This window comes from Agelaius tricolor, unplaced genomic scaffold, assembly GCF_023055355.1.
Source record: "Agelaius tricolor isolate 1412-34295 unplaced genomic scaffold, bAgeTri1.0.p SCAF_17, whole genome shotgun sequence".
NCBI lineage: Eukaryota > Metazoa > Chordata > Aves > Passeriformes > Icteridae > Agelaius > Agelaius tricolor.
In genome coordinates, this window is record NW_027269277.1 from 6,833,398 (window position 1) to 6,856,851 (window position 23,454).

The 23,454-nt window shown below is 42.3% G+C and overlaps 1 protein-coding gene across 6 annotated transcripts in view; it reads right to left on the reverse strand.

The window, feature by feature from the left end:
* The window catches only part of LOC139597225 (integrator complex subunit 6-like), a 40,016-nt gene extending 19,630 nt beyond the window's left edge, over positions 1-20,386 (reverse strand). For 4 of the 6 annotated variants that reach the window (XR_011681547.1, XR_011681546.1, XM_071442287.1 and 1 more), the window contains exons 1-6: positions 20,131-20,383; positions 19,970-20,047; positions 1,997-2,146; positions 1,479-1,568; positions 980-1,163; positions 41-169 (exon numbers count right to left, since the gene is read on the reverse strand). Coding sequence is in view for 4 of the 6 variants with exons in the window: in XM_071442287.1 (XP_071298388.1) it covers positions 41-169; positions 980-1,163; positions 1,479-1,568; positions 1,997-2,146; positions 19,970-20,047; positions 20,131-20,241 (742 nt within the window). In the remaining 2 variants the exon portion in view is untranslated. Of the gene's footprint in view, positions 1-40; positions 170-979; positions 1,164-1,478; positions 1,569-1,996; positions 2,147-19,969; positions 20,048-20,130 lie in introns of all 6 variants that reach the window. The other 2 variants (XM_071442289.1, XM_071442288.1) reach the window with 1 other exon arrangement.
* Positions 20,387-23,454: the final 3,068 nt, after the last annotated feature.

Genomic DNA, 23,454 nt, shown 5'->3' on the forward strand with positions numbered 1-23,454 from the left:
AAATATTAGGAACAGGGAAAAGAACCAACAATCACTGTACCTTCTCCAATAGGAGCTGGGTCTGGTCCTGACTTCTCAAAGTTAATAACAACTCCACTTTGGACTTTTTGAACTAAAGATTCTAAACACTGATTCAACATTCTTTGTGTCCGAACGCAGTATGAACGACCTATGCAAGAGAGAAATTACATGGGGAAACAGAAGAAAAGCAAACTTTGAGTAATCTTACTTAAGGAAGATGTTTTATTAGCTAAGTCACACTGCCAAGGCTTTCAATTTTATCCAAAATAACAGCAACAAACCTTGTCCAAGTTTATGTAAAAGGCAAAGTACTTTGCAAATGCAATACAACCAAGAAAAAGCACCAAAACCCCACAACCTGCTGAGATTTTGTTACTAAAAAGAGGCCATTAAGGCTTCATCAGGCTGGACCAAGGCCAAGTTTACAGAGGCCCTTAGGAAGGCTTGATTTCACCAAGACTATGTAATCTATCTGCTTTTGTCTACCCAAAGCTCCTCCTCCTCCCACACAACAATTTCTCCAAGCACCAATTTAAAAAAAAATCTAATCAACATATCAAGCAATAGGATCCAGAATTAATTTTTTTAAGATTAAATTTAGCTTATCAGCCCTGCAGCAGAATTAACATCTCACTAATAGCAGTCCTGCTCAATTCAGCACTTAAATAACAAAAAAAAATTTAAAAAACCCTCATGGATGAGCAAAGCCAACATCCAGAATAACCAAAGAAATTTTCCAAAACCTCCCACTGCATTTAGAAAATGCTCTCACATCTAGATCTGAAATATGAATATTGCTTTATTTTAGAGTTCTCCTGTGCTACTGAAATCCAAGAAAGCACCACATGGTATGGATTCACATGGACACAGAGTCGTTCAGACAGACAAAACAGAGGTGAAGGTGAATTAAAGGAAAAAAATGCCAAATGTGAAGCAAAGCAAAAAAGCATGCAGTTACCTCCTGTGACCTCACACATCTGTGTGATAGCAGATTCATCAGTAGGCACACTCCCAAGCTGCTCTGGCTCAGCAGATGCAGCTCCTGGCAGGCGCAGCACCAGAGCAAACAGCCTTTGATCCCAGCGGAAAGGTTCTTTGGTTAGTTCACTTCCAGGCAAAGGAGAATTCAACGGAAGATGAAGCTGGTAAAAAAACATTGAAGAACATTTTCCAGTATTTGACAAACCAGCTAAAAACATCATCTCCAAATTCATTCATTTATCTGCAGAAGACCCAGTTTTCTCCAACCCACTAATTTATCTGAAGTTGTCATCTCAAAACCCTTACAGACTATGAATTTAGGGGCTGGGCAGTGACAGGACAGCTGGTTTCTATTCTCTATAAAAACAAGTCAGCTATGAAAAAGTACAATTAGCAGGAAAAAACTGATTAATATTCATCTCAGCATAGCACCAACCTGCACAATCATAACTTGAAAGAACTTAATGAAAGTTTACCTCCTCTTGGACTCCAGCTGTATTTGTCAGTTTGTTTCCATCTGTGATGGTAATCAAAATAGATGGCTCCAAAAAGAATGGATTCCTTCCCTACAGACAAAAGCACAAAAATGCTAAGAGCAATCTTAACATACAGGATGAGAGGCTTGTATTTTTGTCATTATAAAATAAACAGTAAGATAAGCAATCTTTCAAAATAATCCTGTAATTTTTAAAATAGATGTGGAACCACCAGAACTACACAAGATGGGCTACTCCTGTGTGTCTACATTTGGGGCATTTATACTCTGCTTCTTTGTACTTCAGAAAGGAAAAAAATGTCAGCATTTTCCAGGGTCTTTTCAGTAGCCATAATAAGAAAAAACGAGTTCCCAGTTCAAGCTCTTACACAGTGCTATCCAACGTTAAAAAAACCATTAAATGCAAAAAGGAACTTGAACCACCAAAATCCCTCACCAACTCTAATTTAAAAAAACATAGAAATATAAAAGACAGAAGACTATAGATAGATTTGTTACCTGTCCATAGTTGTCTATTCCAGACACTAATCTATTGAGATTTAACAAGTCAAACGATGACCTGAGTGCCTGACCAAGGGTTGTTAGTCCTGAAGCCTGAAGGTTTTTCAGTTCATTCATGAATGTTGCGTGGTTTTCCTTCCATCCAGCCTGTTACATAAAACAAAAAAAGCTTATTAGTTATTCTAGCAGCAAACTGCAATCAACTGCAAGTTGGCATTTATCTCTCTTCCCAACAAAAATTAATTATACTCCTGATTAACAGATGCACTGCACCATTTACATGCTGCACACACCTAATCCAGGTATGCACAGCTTGATGTGAAACATGGTTACACCTACAATGGGAGACTCAAGAAACACACACACTGCCAAGCACTGGAAAAACTTTGCATTACCATGAAAACTGCTGTAGAGTTGATGCTGTTAATAGAAGTATTTGGATTTAGCATGTAAGTACTTTTTTAGGAGAAACTGCCAAGTTTGGAAATCAGAAATGCAGCTGCCAAAGTAACAGCAAAGGTAAAACCAAGATAAAAGCACCATAATGTCACTGCCTCTTTTGGCATATACCCATTTCCTTTTTGTCCTTTGTTCCATAAATTAAGTCTGGAAGAAAAGAAAGGAGTGGCTGCAAACATCCTATTAAGAATCAAATCACTGTTTAGTGTCTCAGGGTAACAGCTTAAAATTTTGGAGGTCTTTAAAAAAGTTATTGCTGACAAAGCCTAGGGATCAAAGGAAGAGCAAGTGATGAGGGTGGATCACCAGCCAAGCACTCTGGACCCTCTGGTAAGCAGGCCCAACAGGTGTGATTCACATACCCTTCCCTTAAAAGTGGTTTGCTGCACAGTTGGAAAGCTATTTTAGAGAAGACCAGCTCACAAGGAATTGGTACAGCATTCGAAGAGGCCTCAGCTAAAAGCCTGGAAGTCCTGGATATTCCTGTAACTCTCAGCCTTGCTATTACAGCATACTCTCCAAGCCACTCCTGCAGCAAGCCAGCAGCTCTTCACCCAGGCTCACTCTCATCTGGCACCAGAGACATTCCCTGTGCTCCACCAGGAATCCCAGCTCTGCAGACATGGAGAGGATCATTTCAGACAGCCTGCCTGCTGCTGGGACAGCCTCTGAGCAACACATCCTCCAGGTGAAGCAGGCTCTCCTCCCCGTGCCCAGGCTCAGCAGCACCCACTGCCTGTGCCAAGTTGTGCAAGAACACCAGGACAGGATCTTCCTGGGCTTTTTAAGCTGCTCTAGCCCATTGCCAACCTTTAGTACACACTGAGGGCTCTCTGAATGGTCTTGGGATAGACATGTTCTGTAAAAGATAGAAGAATTGAGCAGAAAGGACTTGTGACGATCAACACTTCTGTTGAGTTGACAAGCCTAAGCTGGGTGGATTTCTTTTCAGAATGGAGAATTATCATAAGATGATACAACAAAAGCATTTTGGTCAAGTTTAGCTCCCTTAACCAGTTCTTCAAGCTTGAGATTAATGCAAGGGATACAAGTGAGAAAACTTTGCAATGGGACAAAGAAAGAACAGACTTTCACCAAGACTGGTTCAGCTTTATGATTAAACTGCCCTGGAAGCTCAAAAGAACCAGGTAATTCTCAATAAAACACCAACACTCACACACAACCACAGCTTAAAATACAGCATCTCATCAGCAGAGCCACAGCAAACTCCCACACCTGTGGTCAGCTCAAGGCAAAAATGAAATGCAAGCAGAGAGTCACTGTTTTGGAGTAAAAGTGACTTAGTTAATGGTACTGTTTCAGAGTGAAACAGCACCAAATCTCAACAAGATTATTTGTCTTATCGTAAAAAAGCTTCTCTTAAACAATTTTAAGTGAACAGTTACCAAAATTGTTTTGTCTGAATTCTACAGATCCATAAATGCAGGTGAGACTGTTCCCTTTTGTCTGGCAAAAACACCCATCAGTGAGTCCATTAATGTTCCTGGGAACAGCCAGGCTGGAGTTCACAAAGTGTTTTCCAGCAAAGACCATTTGCCTTATGTTGTTACTAAAGCACAGGGGGGAACAAAACATTTACAAAAGAAACATTATTCCCAGTCTACATTTCTTGATTTGAACTCCAATGAATTTAAGAGTATTCTTTATAAAATAAACAGTAAGAGTCTTCTGCACTGGTATTTGGAGATTCTGCTATTTTCCCATTGTGAAAATGTTTGCTCAGCTTCCAGCTCTCTGTTTGATCTTGCTGCAGCATGGTCAACTGCCTGCAAAATAAAACATGTACCATTTCCCCAGGCAGAAGTAGGGAAGCTGAAGGTACAAGGAGCAGCTGATCACCAATGGTTGGCTGTCCAAGGAAACTGTTTTTCATCTTACAGCTCTCACAGGATCTTTAAAGATAAAGCCAAGAACTGTACCTTTGAAATAAACAGAGTAAAATGGAAGAACTTCTCATAATGAGAACAAGAGCAGCAAATGCAAGATTTCCATATCCAGCTCTAACTAAATGTCTGGTTAGTTAATGTACTCCATTCTCTACCTTATCATCAAAAAAAAGATTCTTGAATCAAAAACCACTCAAATCAATGACAAGAAAGTCTACTTCTGTAAAATGTTTTTCTCCAGAAAGACCCAAGCCAATGTATATAATGAAACACATATTTCAGGGACAGAAACTCCTGCCCCAAAGAGTCTGTATATTCTCCTTTCCATATATACAGTAGGAACATTCTTGGGGCAAAACAGAGTCAAGCACCCCACACCGAGCAGGTGCACAATGAGTTCACGTTGAAGTGAATAAATAATAATCCTTTCTAAATTGAAAATACTGCCACTAACATTGCTTACAAAAAACTCACTGGCTTTACTTGCCAGGATAAACATAATGACCAAAAAAACCCCAACCAAAACCCCACAACCTTAAAGGAGCAAACACAAACATATTCCATAAAACTACAAATCCTCTACAGGTCAGTAACTAAGAAGTCAGAACTGAATATTAGTTATTTCAGTTGTTTATGAACCAATTTGAGCAGTGAGAGTATTTGCTTCTAATCTTCAATATTACATTCCGACTCAGTCACTTTTATGCCCAGAATTTATTAATAGCAATCTGATCAGCCTTTACCTTGCCAGTATATTACTGGCCTTTCCTTTGATAATTTATATGAACAAATAATTTTAGACTCTAAACACATACCAGAAGACTTTCAAAGATAGGTAGGAAAAAACAAGTACTAAAATCAAAAATCTCACCCTCTTTGCTTATGCCAACAACAGACAAAAATGCACTGTCATTTGGCCTTCTGCAAGCTCTGGATACCATCCTACAAACCACCCAGAGATTTGGAAGCATCACACCACCCTCCAGCTCCTGGCCTCGGCCTTGGCAAGCAAATCATGCTGACAAGAAATAACATACTTAAAAAGTAACATTTTTCTCTGCTAACTTAGTTTTCAGACAAATCCGTGCCCTGCTCTATATTTCACCACACAGCTAGAGAAGTATTTCAGCTGCTTCAAGAAGCAGGTAAGGTCAAAACAGCTTATTTAGGCAGGAGAAAGGCCCAGATTAAAGAGAATTCAAACACCAAGGTGAAAAATCCAGTGAGGAAAAGGAGGCCTTATTTAGACCAAGCAGAATCAGGACTAACTGAACATCAAAAGAACAGAGTTAAGCAGCAAAAGAAAATCTTGGCCAGGGTCGGTAGCTTAAAAAGACTTTAAAGACTTAGGAGAAACAGAAGATTTTAGTTGCAAGAGAAAGAAAGAAAATCTTGTAAAAATGCTGTAGCAGGAGTGAAAAAAAAAAAACAAAACGAATCACTCCACCTTTATCACATAAAAGGGGTAATACTGATGTAGAAGTAAAACAGTACCAAGTTTTGAATACATGTAACACAGATCTTGAAATCTCAGCTACACTGGCCAATCTGTCAGGTTTACTGGTCTTACTGTAGTTTTTTACTGGTTCATTGTTGGTTTGTTCTGGCTTTGATTGGTGCTGTGCTTTTTTGCTTTTATTCTTTCCAACTATTTCTTGGCACAGTTTTGTCAGCTTGTAAAAAAAGGGGCAGAGCCAAAGGCTGGGCATTAGAGCACAAGAATTCCAGGTCCAAAGCATTTCCCAGTTTCACCAGCTTCAGGAAATCCAGGGACACAGTGCTTTGGAGGCTCCAAGTCTTCATCTTCAGAGCTTCTAATAAGCAATGCCATAATACAGAACTGCACAGTTTATTGTTCACTGGATTGCTTTCAGATCTAATTCAAACACTGCAACATTACTAAAAATAATCTTCCAATAAGACAATTTGCAATCCTGCATGCCAATCACAACAATCTGTGTTACAGTACATACTCAATAGTTAGTCAAACATACAGATTTTTAAGAGTTCTGCTAATGTTGCCCAAGAAAGAACAACTGCATTTCAGATATTACAACTTGTTTTAAGTATTTAAGTTTCTCAAAAATTCAAGCTATTATTAAATGCACCCATCTTAGGAAAACAGACTACCTTAAGACAACATGCCTGGGGCATCCTAGCTTGTCAGTGGCAATCATTTGGAAAAAATAAGGTAAGAAAAAAAATCCAGCTGCTGAAATCTGAAACCACTCCTGTTATGGAATTTCCAAGTACCACAGGAAGACAGTAAAACCAGCAGAACATTTTGCCTCCCAAATCACCAGAATGATTCATTTTAAAATTACCTTTCTGTTCACTGGTGACTGTACACATAATCACAACTCAGACCTGCTCATGTCTGAGCCAAAGTCAAGCAGATATTTCTTTTGTACAGAAGTCAATTATGCTTTTAGACACCCTACAATTCAGGGGGCTGCATCCCAAATGCCCAAGTATCTTCATCTCTTTAAAATCTCCTGAACCCAGCCCCAGCAGTGCTCAGTGGGTCCTGCAGGAGGGAATAACTTCCTCTGTAGTCTTGAGCTTCCCTGCCTGAGCATCGACAACTTTGGCAGAGGAGTTTTAGCAAGCCAAGACTGTCCTGGCCACCCCAGTTCTGGCACAAACAGGGAGAGGGACAGGTGCTGGTACCTGTGTCCCCTGCCCATGAAGGACAGGGTAAGGCTGCTTGTCACTACAGAGCAGCCAATGCCCATGCTACCCCCATGTGTTTGATTTGGTGTTCGAAGATTTGCTGGCTAAAATTAGCACACAGGAGAAGAAAGGCACTGACTACACTATGAACACCAAATACATTTTTATTTAACATTTTTCATTTTCCTAAAATAATTCAAAATCATATGACCTACTAATCACCTACTAATTTCATCCTCACAAACGTTTTTCTGTGCAAATGGGACAGAAAAACAGCTCTAAGAGACACTTACAGACATTGACTCCCCTCCAAATACTTATGAATGCCATTTTTGAGGCAACAGAGCTCTCAGGTTTTCTGTACCTTTGGCTGCAGAACTCTTCTCATTTCAGCACTTCCACTCTCTAGTTTGTTCTGTGCAGCACACCAGTCCTGTCACTGCAAAGCACAGAACAGCCTGGAGCAAAGAGACTCCCAAGATCAATTCTTTTTTGTTCTTGGCACAGAGAGCAGCACAGCACCCACCTCTGGTATCTGAAATCTGCACTGGCACACAGTGTGAACTGAGCTCATCACTGGGGCAGTGCTGAGCACAGGGAGCTGCAGGACTCACTGCTGCCTGCTCTGACACCTGCCTAACAAAGACCCTCCTCAGCTCTCATCTGAGGAGTATTTGAGCAGGTAATCAATTCACAGGTTTAAATTACTGCCTCAATAATCCCACAGAGCAGTCAAGTACAGTGAAGAATCTACAGAAGCATCACTTGGTCCTCCTTACATCACAGCTAGTGAGCACCAGGTCAGAGTGTTAGGGCTAAGTATTGTGAATAGTAAGTTAATTGTTTCTTCCTGTAAAGTTATTTCTGCTGCTTTTGTAGGACACTCAAACTGAAAACCATCCATCAAAAGTCCTTCTTGAAATCCAGTGGGGACTTTCTGAAAATTGATTTTTTTTAAAAGCACCTAAATTCCAGTCAAATAAAATATCACAGAAGTTTAATATACATAAAACATCTCCAAGAGACCAAAGAAGCATAAACTGCTTTAAAACATCTTTAGAAAAAAACACATCTTAAAAAAAGAAGACACTGAAGTAGAGGATTCCTTTGATCCCACACAGCTGATACAGTCTTACACCAGATTTTTAGCAGAAAGCTGCCAATTTGCAGACCCCTCTATCTCCATCCACCTCCAGGCACCACAATTCTTCCTTTTTCTCTGGGTCACATTATGTACTTTGATAACACAGACTCTCTCCTGCCCTCACCCACACTATTTTTCCCTGCACAGCTGGAAACAGTGCAGGGAAGGTGTCAGGCACCTGCAGCTGTCCCTTGGGACACAACAGCCACTGCAGCCCCTCCTGGACACCCCTCAGTGCCTGGGGAGCACCCTCCAGTTTCACCTCCCCTCAAAGCAATCCAGACCTTGCACTCCAAGGAAGGGCTACAGTGTGAAGGGAGATGCCCAGGAGATCCCCTGCAATTGCACATTTCTAAGCTGAACTCTCCTGTACCTGCACCCATCAGACTGAATAATTTCTAGAGACAGATCGAACCAGTTGGTTTTCTAAAGCACATTAGTGAATGTTAACTACATTCTAGCACAGCATCTAAGTGCCAGCTTTTATTACAGGCAGTCAGCTACACAGAAAACTATTTCATCTTGTATAGAAAAAAGTATTTCTCCATGAAACCTTAAAATAAAAAAACCCAACCCAAAGAAAGCTCAAACTACACCATGCAATTCCCTGTCCTTTCAAGATGACTTCACCATTAAATACGACATAGAAACACTTTTCCTTCAAGAAGAATTCAAGATGTTTGTGTTACAAACAACTCAAATAATCTTTAAGCACAACACCCCTGCAAAACACAAGCAGAGAGGTTCTTAAGCTCCAGTTATGAAACAAGTACTGGGGCCTTTTGTTAATATCAGCATTTAGAGAGAAGCAGCACCTGCTATAGGAATGCCAAATGCAGAAGCTGTATGAACAACTCAAAGCTGGAAACTGCTTGGAACCAAGGGGTAATAATCAATGCCAAGCAGAAAGAAAAAAGCCTACACTACTTTTTTATTTATTACCTGCTGCTCCTGCTTCAATCTATCTCTGGATTTAGCTTTTTGGTCATCAGTATTTCATGTATTTTGACAGTTACTTTCACTGCACTTTATCTTGTACAAGGAAAAAAGGAAACACATGAAGAAAGGAAAGTATAAATACCAAAGAGATCGTGGGATCACCCTGTTCCAAAAAGCATTCTTATTTAAATAGAAAAACACTATCCAGTTAAAAAAGCACCTATTTCTGAGGAATTCTCGAGAAGCCAGGATATTTCAGTACAGAGCTGAACCAGAACAAGCTACATTTCACACAACAGCTTAATGGAGGGAACACAGAAGTAATCACACAGTCTGCAGGCTTAGCACAGTAAGCATAACAAGAGGCTCCATGCTCCTGTTCAGCAACATAGCAGTCATTTCAGAAATACCATTATAGGTGCATCTTATCCAAACACTGTAGAGAGGGCAACTGCAGAAATGTGGAGGTTTCAATCAAAGATTTTCAGCTTCTCACAGTGCCTGCTGCTCTTTCAGCCTATCAAATGTGCTTTCAATACCAATCAGCCCCAGCTCTGTCCTTCTCCTGGTCCCTTCCTACACTCAGCATGGCTGGAGAAGCCACAAGGAACAAAGGCAATAGCTAAGAGGTTACAGAGTAGCTGCTATCAACACAAGGGATCCCTCACTGCACGTTTTTGGAAACCAAGTGGAAAAGCATTACTGATGATACTCTAGCTTTACAGCCCAGAACTGAAACAACACAATATGTTTCATATTTATTTTGCAAAATGCCACATTCCTTCCTCCTTCCTTCCAAAAGCACATCACAGAACTAGAGCAGCACACCAAAGTGCTACAGGTATTACAAATTTACTTCAAAACTCAAGAATCTAGAAGGAGTCATCTAATCACCAGCTTTCCTCAATTCATGTCTGAAATGCTATTCAAGGCAGTGCTGAGGAAAATAAATACTTTAGATGACCATTAAATCCATATACTCATGGAAATATCAACTAGCCAGCCCAGCAAATAACTTCATTCTTATACAGCCCAAAATACACTGATGGCCTTGGGAGCATTACTATTGGTCAGATTTTTGTTTCAGATCATGGCAAGGCTGGATTTCTTTTCAATGCAAGAGTCACCTGGACCAAAAGTAACTACCTGAGCTGAGGCTCTTCTGATTAGGGAAAGCTCCCCAGGCAGGGCAGGGCAGGGCACATGGCCCAGATCCAGCCCTCCCATCCCACCACATCCCAGCCTGGGAGAGCCACCGGAGCCCTGGCAGCAGCTACAGGCACCAAGTGTTCTGCCTCAACAGATGCACATTCTCCCACAAAGCAGAGCTTAACTTTTTTTTTTTTTTAATCAAAACTCACTGGCTGAACCATTAACAAGCTATGAAGACCAGTGCTAATGCATTATACTCACTTAGAAGCAGAGCATAGCAACACCAGCTTAATCACACTGTAGATCTTTGTTTTCTGTCCAATTAAATGCTCCACAACATCCATCTTATCAAGATCCTTACTTTTCAAAAACCCTATTTCACCCATTTAAGATTTTAAAAGCATCTGTGAGAAGACAGACAAACCAACAACTGCCTTATCTTTAAAAAGTAAAATTAAGGCATTCTGAACTGTTTGTTTTTTTAGTCTAGAATAACATTCAATAAATCTAGTGCTGCTTATGCTGAAATTTGCATTGATACACCAGGAAAGAATCATAACTGGGTGGGACATAATAATAATAATAATAATAATAATAATAATAATAATAATAATAATAATAATAATAATAATAATAATAGCAGCTATTTTAAAACAAAACAAGACTTGTTTACCTATCTGACAAAAAGCAGTTCAAGTTTCAGAGATCCTTGTCAATCTCAGTTCTTACACCACAATAAAGTTTGTTTTTTTAATGCTCTGCAGAGTGAATATACAGATCAATACAAGTCTATGGGCAACTACAGAGTCTGATCTGCACAATAACAGTCTCTTTACAAGAATGAATCTCTTGGTACATTCTTAAACCCTCGAACCTTAAACATGCTGCTTACAGCTGAAATTGATTGCTATGTGTTTTTTAAGTATTCTGAAATTAGCCAGAAAAAAAACAAAGCAAAAAAATTCCTTTCAATTATTGCCTGTTCTATCTTTTGGGGGTGTAAAAGCATAAGAGTTCCATTATTACGAGGTGCACTGTAAGAATAAAGTTTAAGAAAGAAGAAGAAATTCCAAGACTCAATCTACAAGAGTGAATTAGAGTGAATTATTTAAGTAACAATCTGCATTTAAAATTCAGAACAGCACCAGCTGCTCTTTACATTGTTTGGTTTTTTTTTTTATTTCTGGTGGGGTTTTTTGGTGGTGAGTTTTTTGGGGTTTTTTTGTTAGTCTATGTTATTAAATAAAATCAAGGATATAGGCATTTAAAACACAGACAGTGAAGAGAATCAGTAAGGCTGAAGCCATCTGGAACCTTCTGCCAGGGCCCTTGGAGTTGCCCTGCTCCCCCCAAAAGCACTCAGCTCCCAAGCACAGGGCACACGGTACAGAACGTGCCTGGGGTATGAGAACACTGCAGGAGACAGCACTAAGATACATCTTTTCTAGATCACAGCAAGCTCAAAACATCATTGTTGCACCACTGCTGCAAACCATAGTTCCTCCTGGCAAGCTGTTATAAAATATGCAAGGGTGAACAAGGTAGAAGTGCCTGCAATCTGAATTACCTTTTCCCACTGTTAAAATGTGAGCCAATCAAATACTACATCAGCTCCCATCAAGTTCAAAAAGAATGAATGCCCATTTTCAAGGTATCACACACGTGTTCTGTGCATATTTTTAGCCACACCACACAGCCAGGGTGCAATGCCCAGGCCTTTTTACATATATATACACCAACAAAAAAAGACATCTTTCAAAAATGTCTTTTTTCAACTTCTAAGTGAAACTGAAATAATAATAACAGCACAAAAGGGGTAGAGGCAGACCACAAAGATTCCATGTGCCAGGAACCATCAACTTCACACAAAGCACCTTCCTCCTTACAGAACACCTCCCTACAAAAATATAACTCGGGAGATCCAACTCAAGTGTTTGATTCCACATTTTAAGCTTCTATTTTTAAAATAAAAGTGACCTTTGCACTGAGGATGAGTAAAGCCTCTTAATGCAAACCTATCTACTTTTGTCTAGTTTATCCTGTAGTCTTAAGGGCTTACATCTTTGAATGTGTCCAAGCCCAAATAAAGAACCAAATAAAAAAAAGAAAATATAAACTGCTATAGTGGCTATGAACAACAGATGATGGTTTCCATTCAAGGCTTCTGGCATCTCATCTACTGCACAGTACAAAGCAGAAACCCATCTCACATGAAAAAAGTCAAGCTTTTACTTTACAGATTCCCGTAGGAGCAGAACCAGTTAAAATATTTTCATTAAGAATTAACCCAGCAACACACACTTGCCCTTCTGTGAAGACAGGCAGCAGGTGAAAGCACAAGTTCCAGTATTTGACTACTTCAAAATTATAATAATAAAAAGGACAGCTAAGCAGAGTTCAGTCCCTCATACCTATCAAGAAGTTAATTTCTGAACTGTCCTTCTATTTAAATCAATTCCTTTCAAAAATTTAACCGTCACCTTTAAGTTCTTGCATGAATTTGATTTTTTACAAAATACCTCAATTTCAGAAGGCACAAAACTACCCCTTTTAGAAGAATGAATCACCCTGATTACTACTGCTTTGGGATTTTTTTTAAGCAAAGGTACATTACTTTTCACAGAATTCCTCATTATAATGTTCTGGCCTCATTACACCAATTCCTGGAAGAGGTTGCTTACTACAACTCACAACCAGGACACAAAGAAGTAAAGCAGCATGCTTATGCATGTTTAAAAGCATTTTAACATGTTTTACACTACCCAGTATGATGTTTCTCAGGAATGGGAATGTGATTTTTAAAGGACACTCTCTATAGGAATCAATTTGATACCTTTATAAGCTAAAAGGGACTACAATACTTCCTTTCTTGCTGCAGGGATGATTCCAAAGATTTTAGTAAAATACATTTTTAGATGTTTTCAGATTCTGAGACACATACACTGCAGTATGTAAAATACAAACCTACCACCTGTACCAACAAGAACCTTCTGCCTATGGCCTTACTTATCCAATTTCAGAATAGATGCCTAATTTTAAAAAAAAGGAACTTTTTTGTACACATTCTTTGGTCAGATTTAAGTGATAAAGCAGTTAAATTGAAAGAAGTGTGTAAAAACTGTTTGGTGGTTATTCTCAAACAGTATTAAGTTGATTTTGTTTTGCCCTCAAAAAAAACAATCCTATCTGCATGAGTGTTCCTTAAACAACTGACTTTTGTTTCTCTTCCTTAAGTCATTAACAGAGGAAAAGAAATTGCTGGCTTTAACCTGCCAGTCATTTCTGCTCAAAGACAGCCTTCAGAAAACACACAAATTTCATAACAAAGCCTCAAACAAGCACAGTGGAAGACATGGAGGAGAGGTGTGTGCAGTACTTCCCAGGCAATGGAAGATCTTGGTGCTCAGAAATAAAAATACTGCTGTAACTGACCCAAAAAGTGTGTAGTGGTAGAACAGGAATGGCTATCTCTCTGCATTGAACAAGTACAGAACAGTCTCCTGAATTAGCTATCAGCAACAGACACTGTGTGTGCTGCTTACCCTTCATCCAGTCCCTCAGTACCACATTCAGCACCTTTTTTCCCCCTTTCCAACAACGCTGGCTAGTGGGTTCACTAAGTGTGTGCCTCAATAACAGCATATCTGGAGACAAAGATAGGCCTCTCCCAGTGGGCTCAGCTCTCCTTCCCTTTTTCACCTCTCAGATAGCAGCCTCCCTCCTGCCCCTGCAGCTGCTATCTGCCTTGCACCAAAAATTCTGCCTGCACACCCCAGTGCCAGCTTGTAAACGTCCAAGTGTATTCCCAGCTGCTCACACCACTCCTTCCACAGCACAGGCCACCAAGAACTCATGCCTGCCAAAAGTCAGATCTTTTACATAGAAAACCCAATGATTTTCAGTGTCTAAATGTTCCTGCAAAACCTTAATCAACTTAGGCTTATTCTGTGGATCTGCTACAGTTAAGCTTACTAGGTATCCCTCAGGTTTTCCTCCTTCACAGAAGTAGAAAAACACACCAATTTCCTACCACCTCGGGCAGCATTCCTGCAGATCTTTGCCTCAAACCCAACAGGCTTCATGGCTGGGTTCCTCTTTCTCCCTGCAGCTCAGAGTCAGGAGCTCTGATCTTATTTCTTCCAGAAACAGACAAACAGATCTCACATCTCTCTTTCAGCAGCACAGCTTATTCATTTGCCTCTGCCCTGTGCAGAGTGAGTGGTAATCGGTTCCATTCTGCAGCAGCACAGGTTCTCCATGAAAGCAAAATTTAAAAATGCTTGCAGAAGCTTCTGTGCCACTGAAATAAAAGACAGCAAAGTTAGTCTCCTCAAGTGTGACCTTATGAACTCCCAGTTTTGAAGCACTATTTCAATATCATAAATGAGCAGGTTATTTACATACAATAAGTATTCTTTGACAAATGTTTAAAAAAGCCTCTACAAATTCCTGCTCCAGCCTCTAAAATATCCCAATCCAACTCCAGAATTTCAGGGGAAAAAAGAAGAGGTTGCTCAGAGTCCATCATGAAGAGCTGTTTCCACAAGGGAGCTCTTTAGCACTGAAACATATGTTCAGGCTAGCAGGGAACAGCAGTGGAACTGGAAGACATCCTATCCATCAGCCCCAGTTTGCACATCTCAAACAGTGCAGTGTTTCACATACACTGTATAAAGTAATTTGAGCTACTTCTTAGACAGCTACATACATATTTCTGCACTCAGATTCATGGAGACTATTTCTGCAGTGCAGCCACAGCTGACTCTTGAATTCAGTATAACACAACAGAAGGAGGAAAATATGTATTTCAGAATATAACTTATGTTCTCTCAGTCCTCTGACTTGTGACCATATCATTTAAGAAGGTCAGACGATAGAGTCTCTGAAGAACATAAAACAGAAGTCATATTTCTGTGACCAGATAATAAATAATATTCCTTGAGCCCTGAGGAAAAGCCATATCACTGCCAGCAGCCAGATATCAGTCACAAGGGAACAGGGCAGTCCAGTTAATCAATAACTTCACATAAGGCCACCATTGTGTTTTTGGTCTGGGCCTGAACTCGCCAGTTACAGCCCAAATCCACAAGAAAACCACAAACTGCAGGATGTGAGGTTTCACAAAAATCAAGAATGGAAAAAAATAAATGAAGAGTTAAGCCTTGCTTTCCTTTTCAAAAACTCTTTGGGCTAAGATTTTGGCATGAGCTCCATTTTCAGACAAATCTAGATAGATCTTGCTGAAACATCATCACTGGAAAATAAGAAAAGCTTGCAGGGAAAAGGGTAGGTGAGAAGACTGTTCTCTTTTCTCCATGCTTTTACTCTAGCACCATTACTTCACAAAAAAAAAAGGGTTTAAGATTCTGCCCACTTATACCACAGCATGTGCTTATGTACAGCAATACATCTATATTTGACAGAGGATGCTGAAATTTATGTGATTTCAAAAAGAAAATCAATCAACTGGGTAAATATATGAAAAAAGCCCATAAGGGTCACCCCCAAGAGCTCAGGAGCCCCACGAGCCCTGGGAGCTGGGGCAGTGCTGTGCAGAGCTGCCAGTGCCACACCTGGCACGCTGCCACCCTCCTGCCCAGGCATTCCAGATCAGCCACGTTGTGCAGGAAGGGTGAGAAGGGTGGGGCTGGCACACAAGGCTTGGAGGTGCTGCAGCACCAGGACACAACAGGGCTGGGATGGAGCAATATCCGGGCTCCAGCAATCCATGGACACAAAGTCCTCACAACAAGGACACATCAGGAACTGTTCCCTGAATAGGACAATGCACTTCTCTTAGCCAGAAGGCCAGGCACATCAAATACCCTGCCAGGCAGCAAGGCTGCTCTTGAACCCCTTTTTCTTGCCCAACTGGATACACACTGGAAGTAAATTCCTTCCGTAACTAAATTTAAACACTAGTGTTTTAATAATAATAGACACCTTTCACAAAGGTGCTTTACTGTACATCTTATTTCCTTCCCATGCATGCCAAACACCCCAAATCAGATACCCAAATACCAGAACAGACTGGCTCACTTCCATGTTAACATGGCACTCACTAAGACAGACTCACTAGATAGCACCCTATCACAATTTCAATCTAAAAAATACACTAAAACCACTAGGCTGAACATTCTTACTTCATGAAGTAACATACTAATTTTACCTCCTAGTTCATGAAATGGGAGTTTGACCCAACATCCAACAGAATGTACAGGTATTTTTCCACTGACCTATACAGGATCACATCACTTGACAATTACAAGGTTATTACATTTCATAATGTGCTTTTAAAATATTATATATTTATCTCTTTCTGTAGAGTATTTTGGAAACAAAGTAAGAGCTATAAATGGTTGCACTGTAATTGCTGTCACAAATCACCACCTATACATTATATAACAAATAGGAGCCAAACAGCTGACGAGGTTCCAGAGGCATCTGCTGCCAGAGTGGGGCTGAGATTCCTGCCATCCCCATCTTCCTGTCCCCACCTTCCCAGGACAACATCCTGACTCCTCTTTAGACACTTCTAATCACAGCTCTTTGCAGAGCCCCACTGCAAACTGACAGACTAAATAATTTCATGTTTAAAAACTGGCACAGAGAGCTACAAGCAGCCAAACAGAATCAACAGGTCCTGTAAATAATTTCAAACCATCTATACTAAAGACAGTTTCAAAAACACCACCTTACTTTCACAGATTTTGGCAAATCATATGTGCAATAGCATGATTCTTCCATTAGCACAATGCAACACATATGCTTAATACTTTCTTGATATATTTTTGTCCATCAAAAGTGAACCGGTGCTGTTGGTTTGAAATACTTTAATGCTACAGACAAACAAATTCTGAAACAAACCAACCCAAGGCACGTATTTCAGCTACCCCTGCTCCAAAGCTCAAGTTCCTGTAATTCCTCTGCCTTCTAGGTGGTCTCAGCTCCACCACCATATTATTTCCCTCAAATGCTTCACTGGTAAACTATCTGAGAGACTATGTAATTTAATTAGTATAAATCATCAAGAAAACAAGAGGATAAAGCAGCCACTGCTGCACATACTTGGAAAGCAAGCCTGCAAAATGCATTCACTTGTCAGGTTTGTTTTTACCTTCTCTAAATCAAGAGAAATAAGTGTTTAACTGCAGCAGCATTAGTAAAGAAACCAGATTTTATATCTTTTACAGGCATGTTCTGTAAGACATAGAGAATCTGGCCTGGACCAGGAAGTTTTCCTGGAACAACTGTGATTGTTAAAAAACGCAACGGAGGGAACATCATAAATACCAGAGCAGGTCTTGAGAACAAGTCTCCAAACAGGGAGTCATCACTGCTGTGAGGCTTTCTCTGCTCAAGGAACAGACATGATGACAGCCCAGTAACACTCATTATTCCATGAAGTCTTTACGCAATAGTTGAGCTGCACTTGTGATCATAATTACTATAATCAGATATTTATTGAATTTGCAGCCTGTTCCTAGAAAAGTTACTATTTTTTTTAAAAAAATATTTTAAGATTGTTTAAGGTCCAATTAAGAAATCAGTGTGCTAAAGACAGAAATAAAAATTTCTAAGAGGAAACATTAGCAAGTTACAAGCACCAGTTCTTTTCCTTTCCCTCGGCTATTTAATGTATATTAAATATGACTGAATGCTATGATGGGTATCACAGCCCCATTTATTTCAATTACTATTTACTAAAACTGTCAGCAGTCAGATGCTCATTAGCCCATCAGAATGTACACAGATGCTTATTAAACACAAGGATCTTCCTCAGCAAATCTGAGTACAGACGTGGTAATAACCTGTAGCATTACCACACAGACCTCCAGCAGCAAAGTCGTTTTTTTATTCAATCACCAGTATGCTTGCTGTCACTGCAGGGAGCGAGTTCACTCCTCAAACATAAGATACACTTGTGAAATATTTGACACAAAACTAGAAGAAATCTAGGACAAAAGAAATCCAGTTAACACTGGTATAACAAAGACTTAGGGTTTGCATCCAGGCACAAACACGGACTGGGAAAATGGTGTATGCACTGTGTCTAAAAAACATCTCTCCAAGGCAGATGGAGATTTTTTGACAGTAACTTTCTGTAAGTCAAGGATGATTTCAATTCACAGAAATTACTTCCACACCTTCTTCTGGGAAAATGAAAGGTGCAATACCAAACAATAAATACTTACTCTGCGACTTGTCACTTCAGAAAGCTGTGTAAATTTATTACCGATGAAAGGAGCCAAGATTCATAGCTCATGATAATTACATTTCCTCATTATCAAAGATGTGAATAAGTGAATAAGCTCACAGCACCAGTGAGCCTACTTACTTCTTAAACATCTCAAGAAGTTCTATCTGGGAGATCTATAGAGTATTTTCCTTTTTTCTCTAGGATGACCAACAATGTATTTGTACATGAACTTCTTTGGTGTTTATAGCATGGGTCAACAGTTACTTTAAGTAGTGTATTAGTCTGAGCAAATACAGTCCTAATCCAGGACTATTCAGGAGGATTCTAAAACTCCCACAGCAATGCTTTCTGTGACACACTTTACCTAAGTGTTTCCAGTTAGGATGTTTCCATCAGCAAGCTGCAGCCTTCAGCATAAGGGGTGCAGCACCATGATTTATTTTTTTACTTCTGCCTAAACCTCGTGGTGCAGTGGAGAACGGCATGGCTGTACTTGCCTCAAACTCAAGGAATGAGACAACAGGGACAAGAGGAGCCAGCCAGGCAGACTTGTTTACTCTCAAGGAGGCTTAGGGCAAACTCATCATTCTCTACAACTCCTTTACAGGAGGCTGCAGTGAGATAGGGGCTGGTCTCTTCTGCTGTGCCGGCAGCAAGGACCAGAGAAAATGGCCTTAAGCTGGGACAGAGGACATTCAGATCAAATATTAGAAAGAAAATTTTCAGAATTCAGGAGGTCAGGCCGCTTAGGGAGGTGGCAGAGTCCCTGTACCTGGCCGTGTTTAAGAGGCTGGCACTAGATGATGTGATTTAGTGGTTTAGGAATTACAGTAGCAATAGAGGGTTGATGGCTGGACTTGGTGATCTTAAAGGTGTCTTCCAACCTTGGTGATTCGATGGCTCCACATCCAGCTCACCACAACCCTGCACGGAGTGGCGGCTGCGAGCACCTTCCACGGAACCGGTGCAGGCTACCGTGCTCAGCAGGCTGAACGGGGCGGGAGGAGCGGGGCAGGGGGACACACAACCCCAACACTGAGGCTCCTTCAATCGCAGAGGCGGAAACAGCCGCGGGTGCTGTCCCACACCCACGGCCGCGCCAGGGCCGGGCCTCCGCGCTGCCCCGCGGCCGTGAGGGGTAACTGACCCCGGCCTGCCCGCCGGGCTCGGGCCCGGCCCGCCCCACCCTGCCCGCGTGTCCCGGGGGGCTCGGGGCTGCGCGGGGCCCGAGCGCGGTGATGGCCTCGCCGGAGCCACCGCCCCGCGGGGGGCGGAGCGCGGCCGCCCCTCGTTGCGCCGGGGCGGTGAATCACGGCCCGCCCGTCTCCTCCCCCCCCCTCCTCCATCTCAGCAGCGCCCTCAGCCTCTCTCCTCCATACAAAAGCAAAATGTCCGCCATCTTCACAGGCTGCTGCTGCCGCCGCCGGGCCGGACGGGGCCGCGCCGCGCCAAGGGCGGCCCCGCCGCGAGGCCGAGGCGGCCGGGGGGGTCATTACCTTAATGCAGTAGGGCGGCTCGTCGAATGTAACCAGCATGTACCTGTCGCCGCGGCTGGCGGGGTCCCGGGCCCGCAGCTGCGGAGAGAGCGGAGAGAAGCGGCGTGAGCGGGGCGAAGGGGGCGAGGGGGGCGGCGGCTCCCCCGGCGCCGCGCACTCACCTTCATGAAGATCTCCACGGCGCCCTTGGCGATGTCCAGGTAGCTGGTGCCCAGGTACGCCCGCTGGTTCATGGAGGCGGACGTGTCTATGAGGAAGAGGAGGATCGGCATGGTCCAGGCAGAGCCCCGGCCGGCGGGCTCCCTGCGGAGGAGGCGCGGCGCTCGCCCGCGGCTCGCTCGGCTCTGGCGGCGCTGCCCGAGCTCGCCCGGACTCAACTTCTCTTCCCTGAGCCTCCACCAGCACCATGTGACCAACGCGCACGCCATTGGCTGGCAATTATACCGACATTTGCATATTCATGGCGGCGCGCGCGCGCGCGCGCGGGGCGGGGGAGGGAGGGAAGGGGGGAAGCGGGGTGGCGGCGGGCGCGCGCGCGCCGCACCTGTCACACACACACACACAGCGCCCGCCCCGCCCCTCTGCGGGGTCCCCCGCCCCGCGCTCCAGGGGCCGCCCCGCCCGGCCCCTCGCGGGCTGGCCCCTCACGGTCCGGGTATCGCCATGTGCCCCCGGTACCTCCCGGTACCCGCGGCTGAGTCACCCTGCCGTCGCCTCGCACCTCCCCGCCGTCGCCTCTCCTCGGCCCGCGCAGCCCTCCATGGCTGAGGAGTATGCAGGAGCTGTGTGCTGGTCCCGGGGAGCCGAGCGAAGCCTCTCAGAGCTCACCCGGTGACATAATCGGCCCCGTTTCTGCTCTCCAGAGGTTTCACTTAAGCACTGAATCCCCAGTCCCCACATGCGATCCTTTCCCGGGTCAGGTATCATCTCCCACAGGCAGTGCCCGTTTCTGGCCATCACACGCTGACAGGGCACCTCAGTGTACCTGAATCAATACAGTATGGCAACAAACTAATCGTGGCAAAACTGAAAATACATACACCCTACAATATTTCCTACCACTCAGAAAAATAAAAAAAAGTATTGTCTGAAAGGAGGGATCACAGACTCAATTGGCCTGGAAAGTCTCTCTGAGATCATCGAGTCCAACTGATGGCCCAGCACTTTGTCAGCCAGGCCATGGCACCGAGTGCCCCATTGAGTTTTCCCTTAAACACCTCCAGAGATGGTGACTCCGCCACCTCCCCTGGGCTGCCTGTTCTAATCACCCTTTCTGTGAAGAAATTCCTCCTAATGTCCAACCCAAACCTCCCCATACAGCCCAAGGCCATGTCCCCTTGTCCTGCCGCTGGTTGCCTGGGAGAAGAGCCCAGCTTGCACCTGGCTACAGCCTCCTTTCAGGTAATTTTGGAGAGAAATAAAGTCCTCCCTGAGCCTCCTCTTCAAGGTGTCCTGCTCCAACGGGCCTGGCAGCCACTACCAGCAGCAACCAGATAAGGGGAAGGAGGCTGAGGAAGTATTTAGCACTATGTGCACTCATGAATGCTTGTTTTCTTCTAGGAGCAAATCCAAAACACACAAAAAAGCACTGCCAGCAAGTATCTTACTTTGAAATAATAAAGAAACTGATAATATTTTCCACTGCTTTTAAATTCAAAGGCTTTTTCCATATATTTTTTTGCCATTCATTTCAACAGCAAGCAGAATCAGTTTCAGTTCTCACTCCATTTTTGTGAAGCACTTGGACAATACTGTTGTTGCACAGCATCACAGGTGAATTCTAATGCCCCATTACAAAGCATTACAAAATACACACGTTGGTAAAGATACCATTACCCATTTTGCTCAGAATAATCAAGAGATGTAAGCTAATTTGATTCAGGCATGTACTCATCCCTTTTGTCACCAGAAAAAGCCCAACACCTGCACACAGGACCTGCCACATCTCCTTATTGTCTTTAGAAAGACGTTTGTCTTTTAAAAAAACCTCTGCAGGTATTTTTCAAATCACATTATCTCATTAATTAATTCTATTGAACCAAAAGTAGGTAAGTTAAATAGTTGAAAAAGAATCCTGTCAAACGTGGAGACTCCATTCCATTATCCAGGCCCTCCATAAGTTGTGCATGTGTATCTGCAATTAAGGTTTCTGAATTTTAACAATCATAGCAGAAAGGCCAAGAGGGATAAACAGAGAAATATTTTTACGCAAGTCATTAGTGCAGATGAATGGAGCCAGACTGAATCAAATGGGATTTGAATCTCTATAGATAAGATAAAAATGCAGATACTGTATTTTTGTACTGCTGCATGTTAGCCTGGAAAGATAACTCCTGGACAGGAATGGATTTGCAAAGGCCTGAATGGAAACTGAAGGATTGGTAGAAGATGCCACCTAACACCGCCAGGTCCTGGCACGGGGAGCACGATGAGGCCACCTATGCATTGCTCTCATGTCAGCCAGATGAGGTCAGAGACTCCTTCTGCCTCCAGCTGACCTCAGCCAATTCCAGCTGGCAGCCCAATGCCCATGTCCTGCAGCCTCCCTGACTGGCTGTATGAAATGCTAAACAATTACAAGTTCATATCCTCACCATTTTTTTTATCATTCCAGACCACCAGATAGCTAAAAGCTACTTCTTTCCTATCCAAACATAGTATTTAAAGGTCAAGATGAAACTCTTGTTTCCCAATTCACAGGCTGACCTTTCCAAGGGCAGCAGCAGGCAAGGTTCACATACTCTCCCTCTTTCTCTCTTGAGGATCTTGTTTTTAGATCCTGCTCCAGCTGGACACCACAAGAGTTAAAGTCTAGCAATCTTCTAGACACAATGCAAGACATTTATTTAGTTTAATGCGACACTTTTTGTTCCTGAAATTACAGACACCAGGGTTGCTAACATGCATGAATATAGCTAGAGTGGCTTTTACTCCTCCTCCATACAGTTTGTTTTTGCAGCGCTGACTTTCTGGCAGTGGACATTTATCATCTCCATAAAGTTTAAACTTTTCTTGGTTTTTAATTGAAAATACACTCATCTACTACATTTCTTCAGCTGCAATAGTTCAAGAAATTGTCTTTATGGGGAAATTAATCACAACAAGTACAGCAGGTTAAGCTCTCCTATAATTAAATATTTTGAAATAACTTCTGTGTAGATATTCTATCCCATAGTAAAAAGGAACAGGATTCTGGATTGCTAATTCTAGTCAATTTTTGAACCAAACAGATCAGTGGTATTTTTCCCTGTTGTGCTGATAAAGTATTATTTTTCTGTTTCTTGTTCTAACACAGCTTAACATCTAAGCTGTTGCCTCTAACAGGATTTTAGCACTAACAGTTTGTTTCTTAACACTTTTCTATTGCTTCATCTTACTGTTTTCTCACCTAGCTGCTTTTTGCCCTGAACAAGTAATACACCTGTGAGACAGAAGCCATGCTGCTTTAGATGCTGAAGGTGTTCAGCTTTGGCACTGATTAGCCA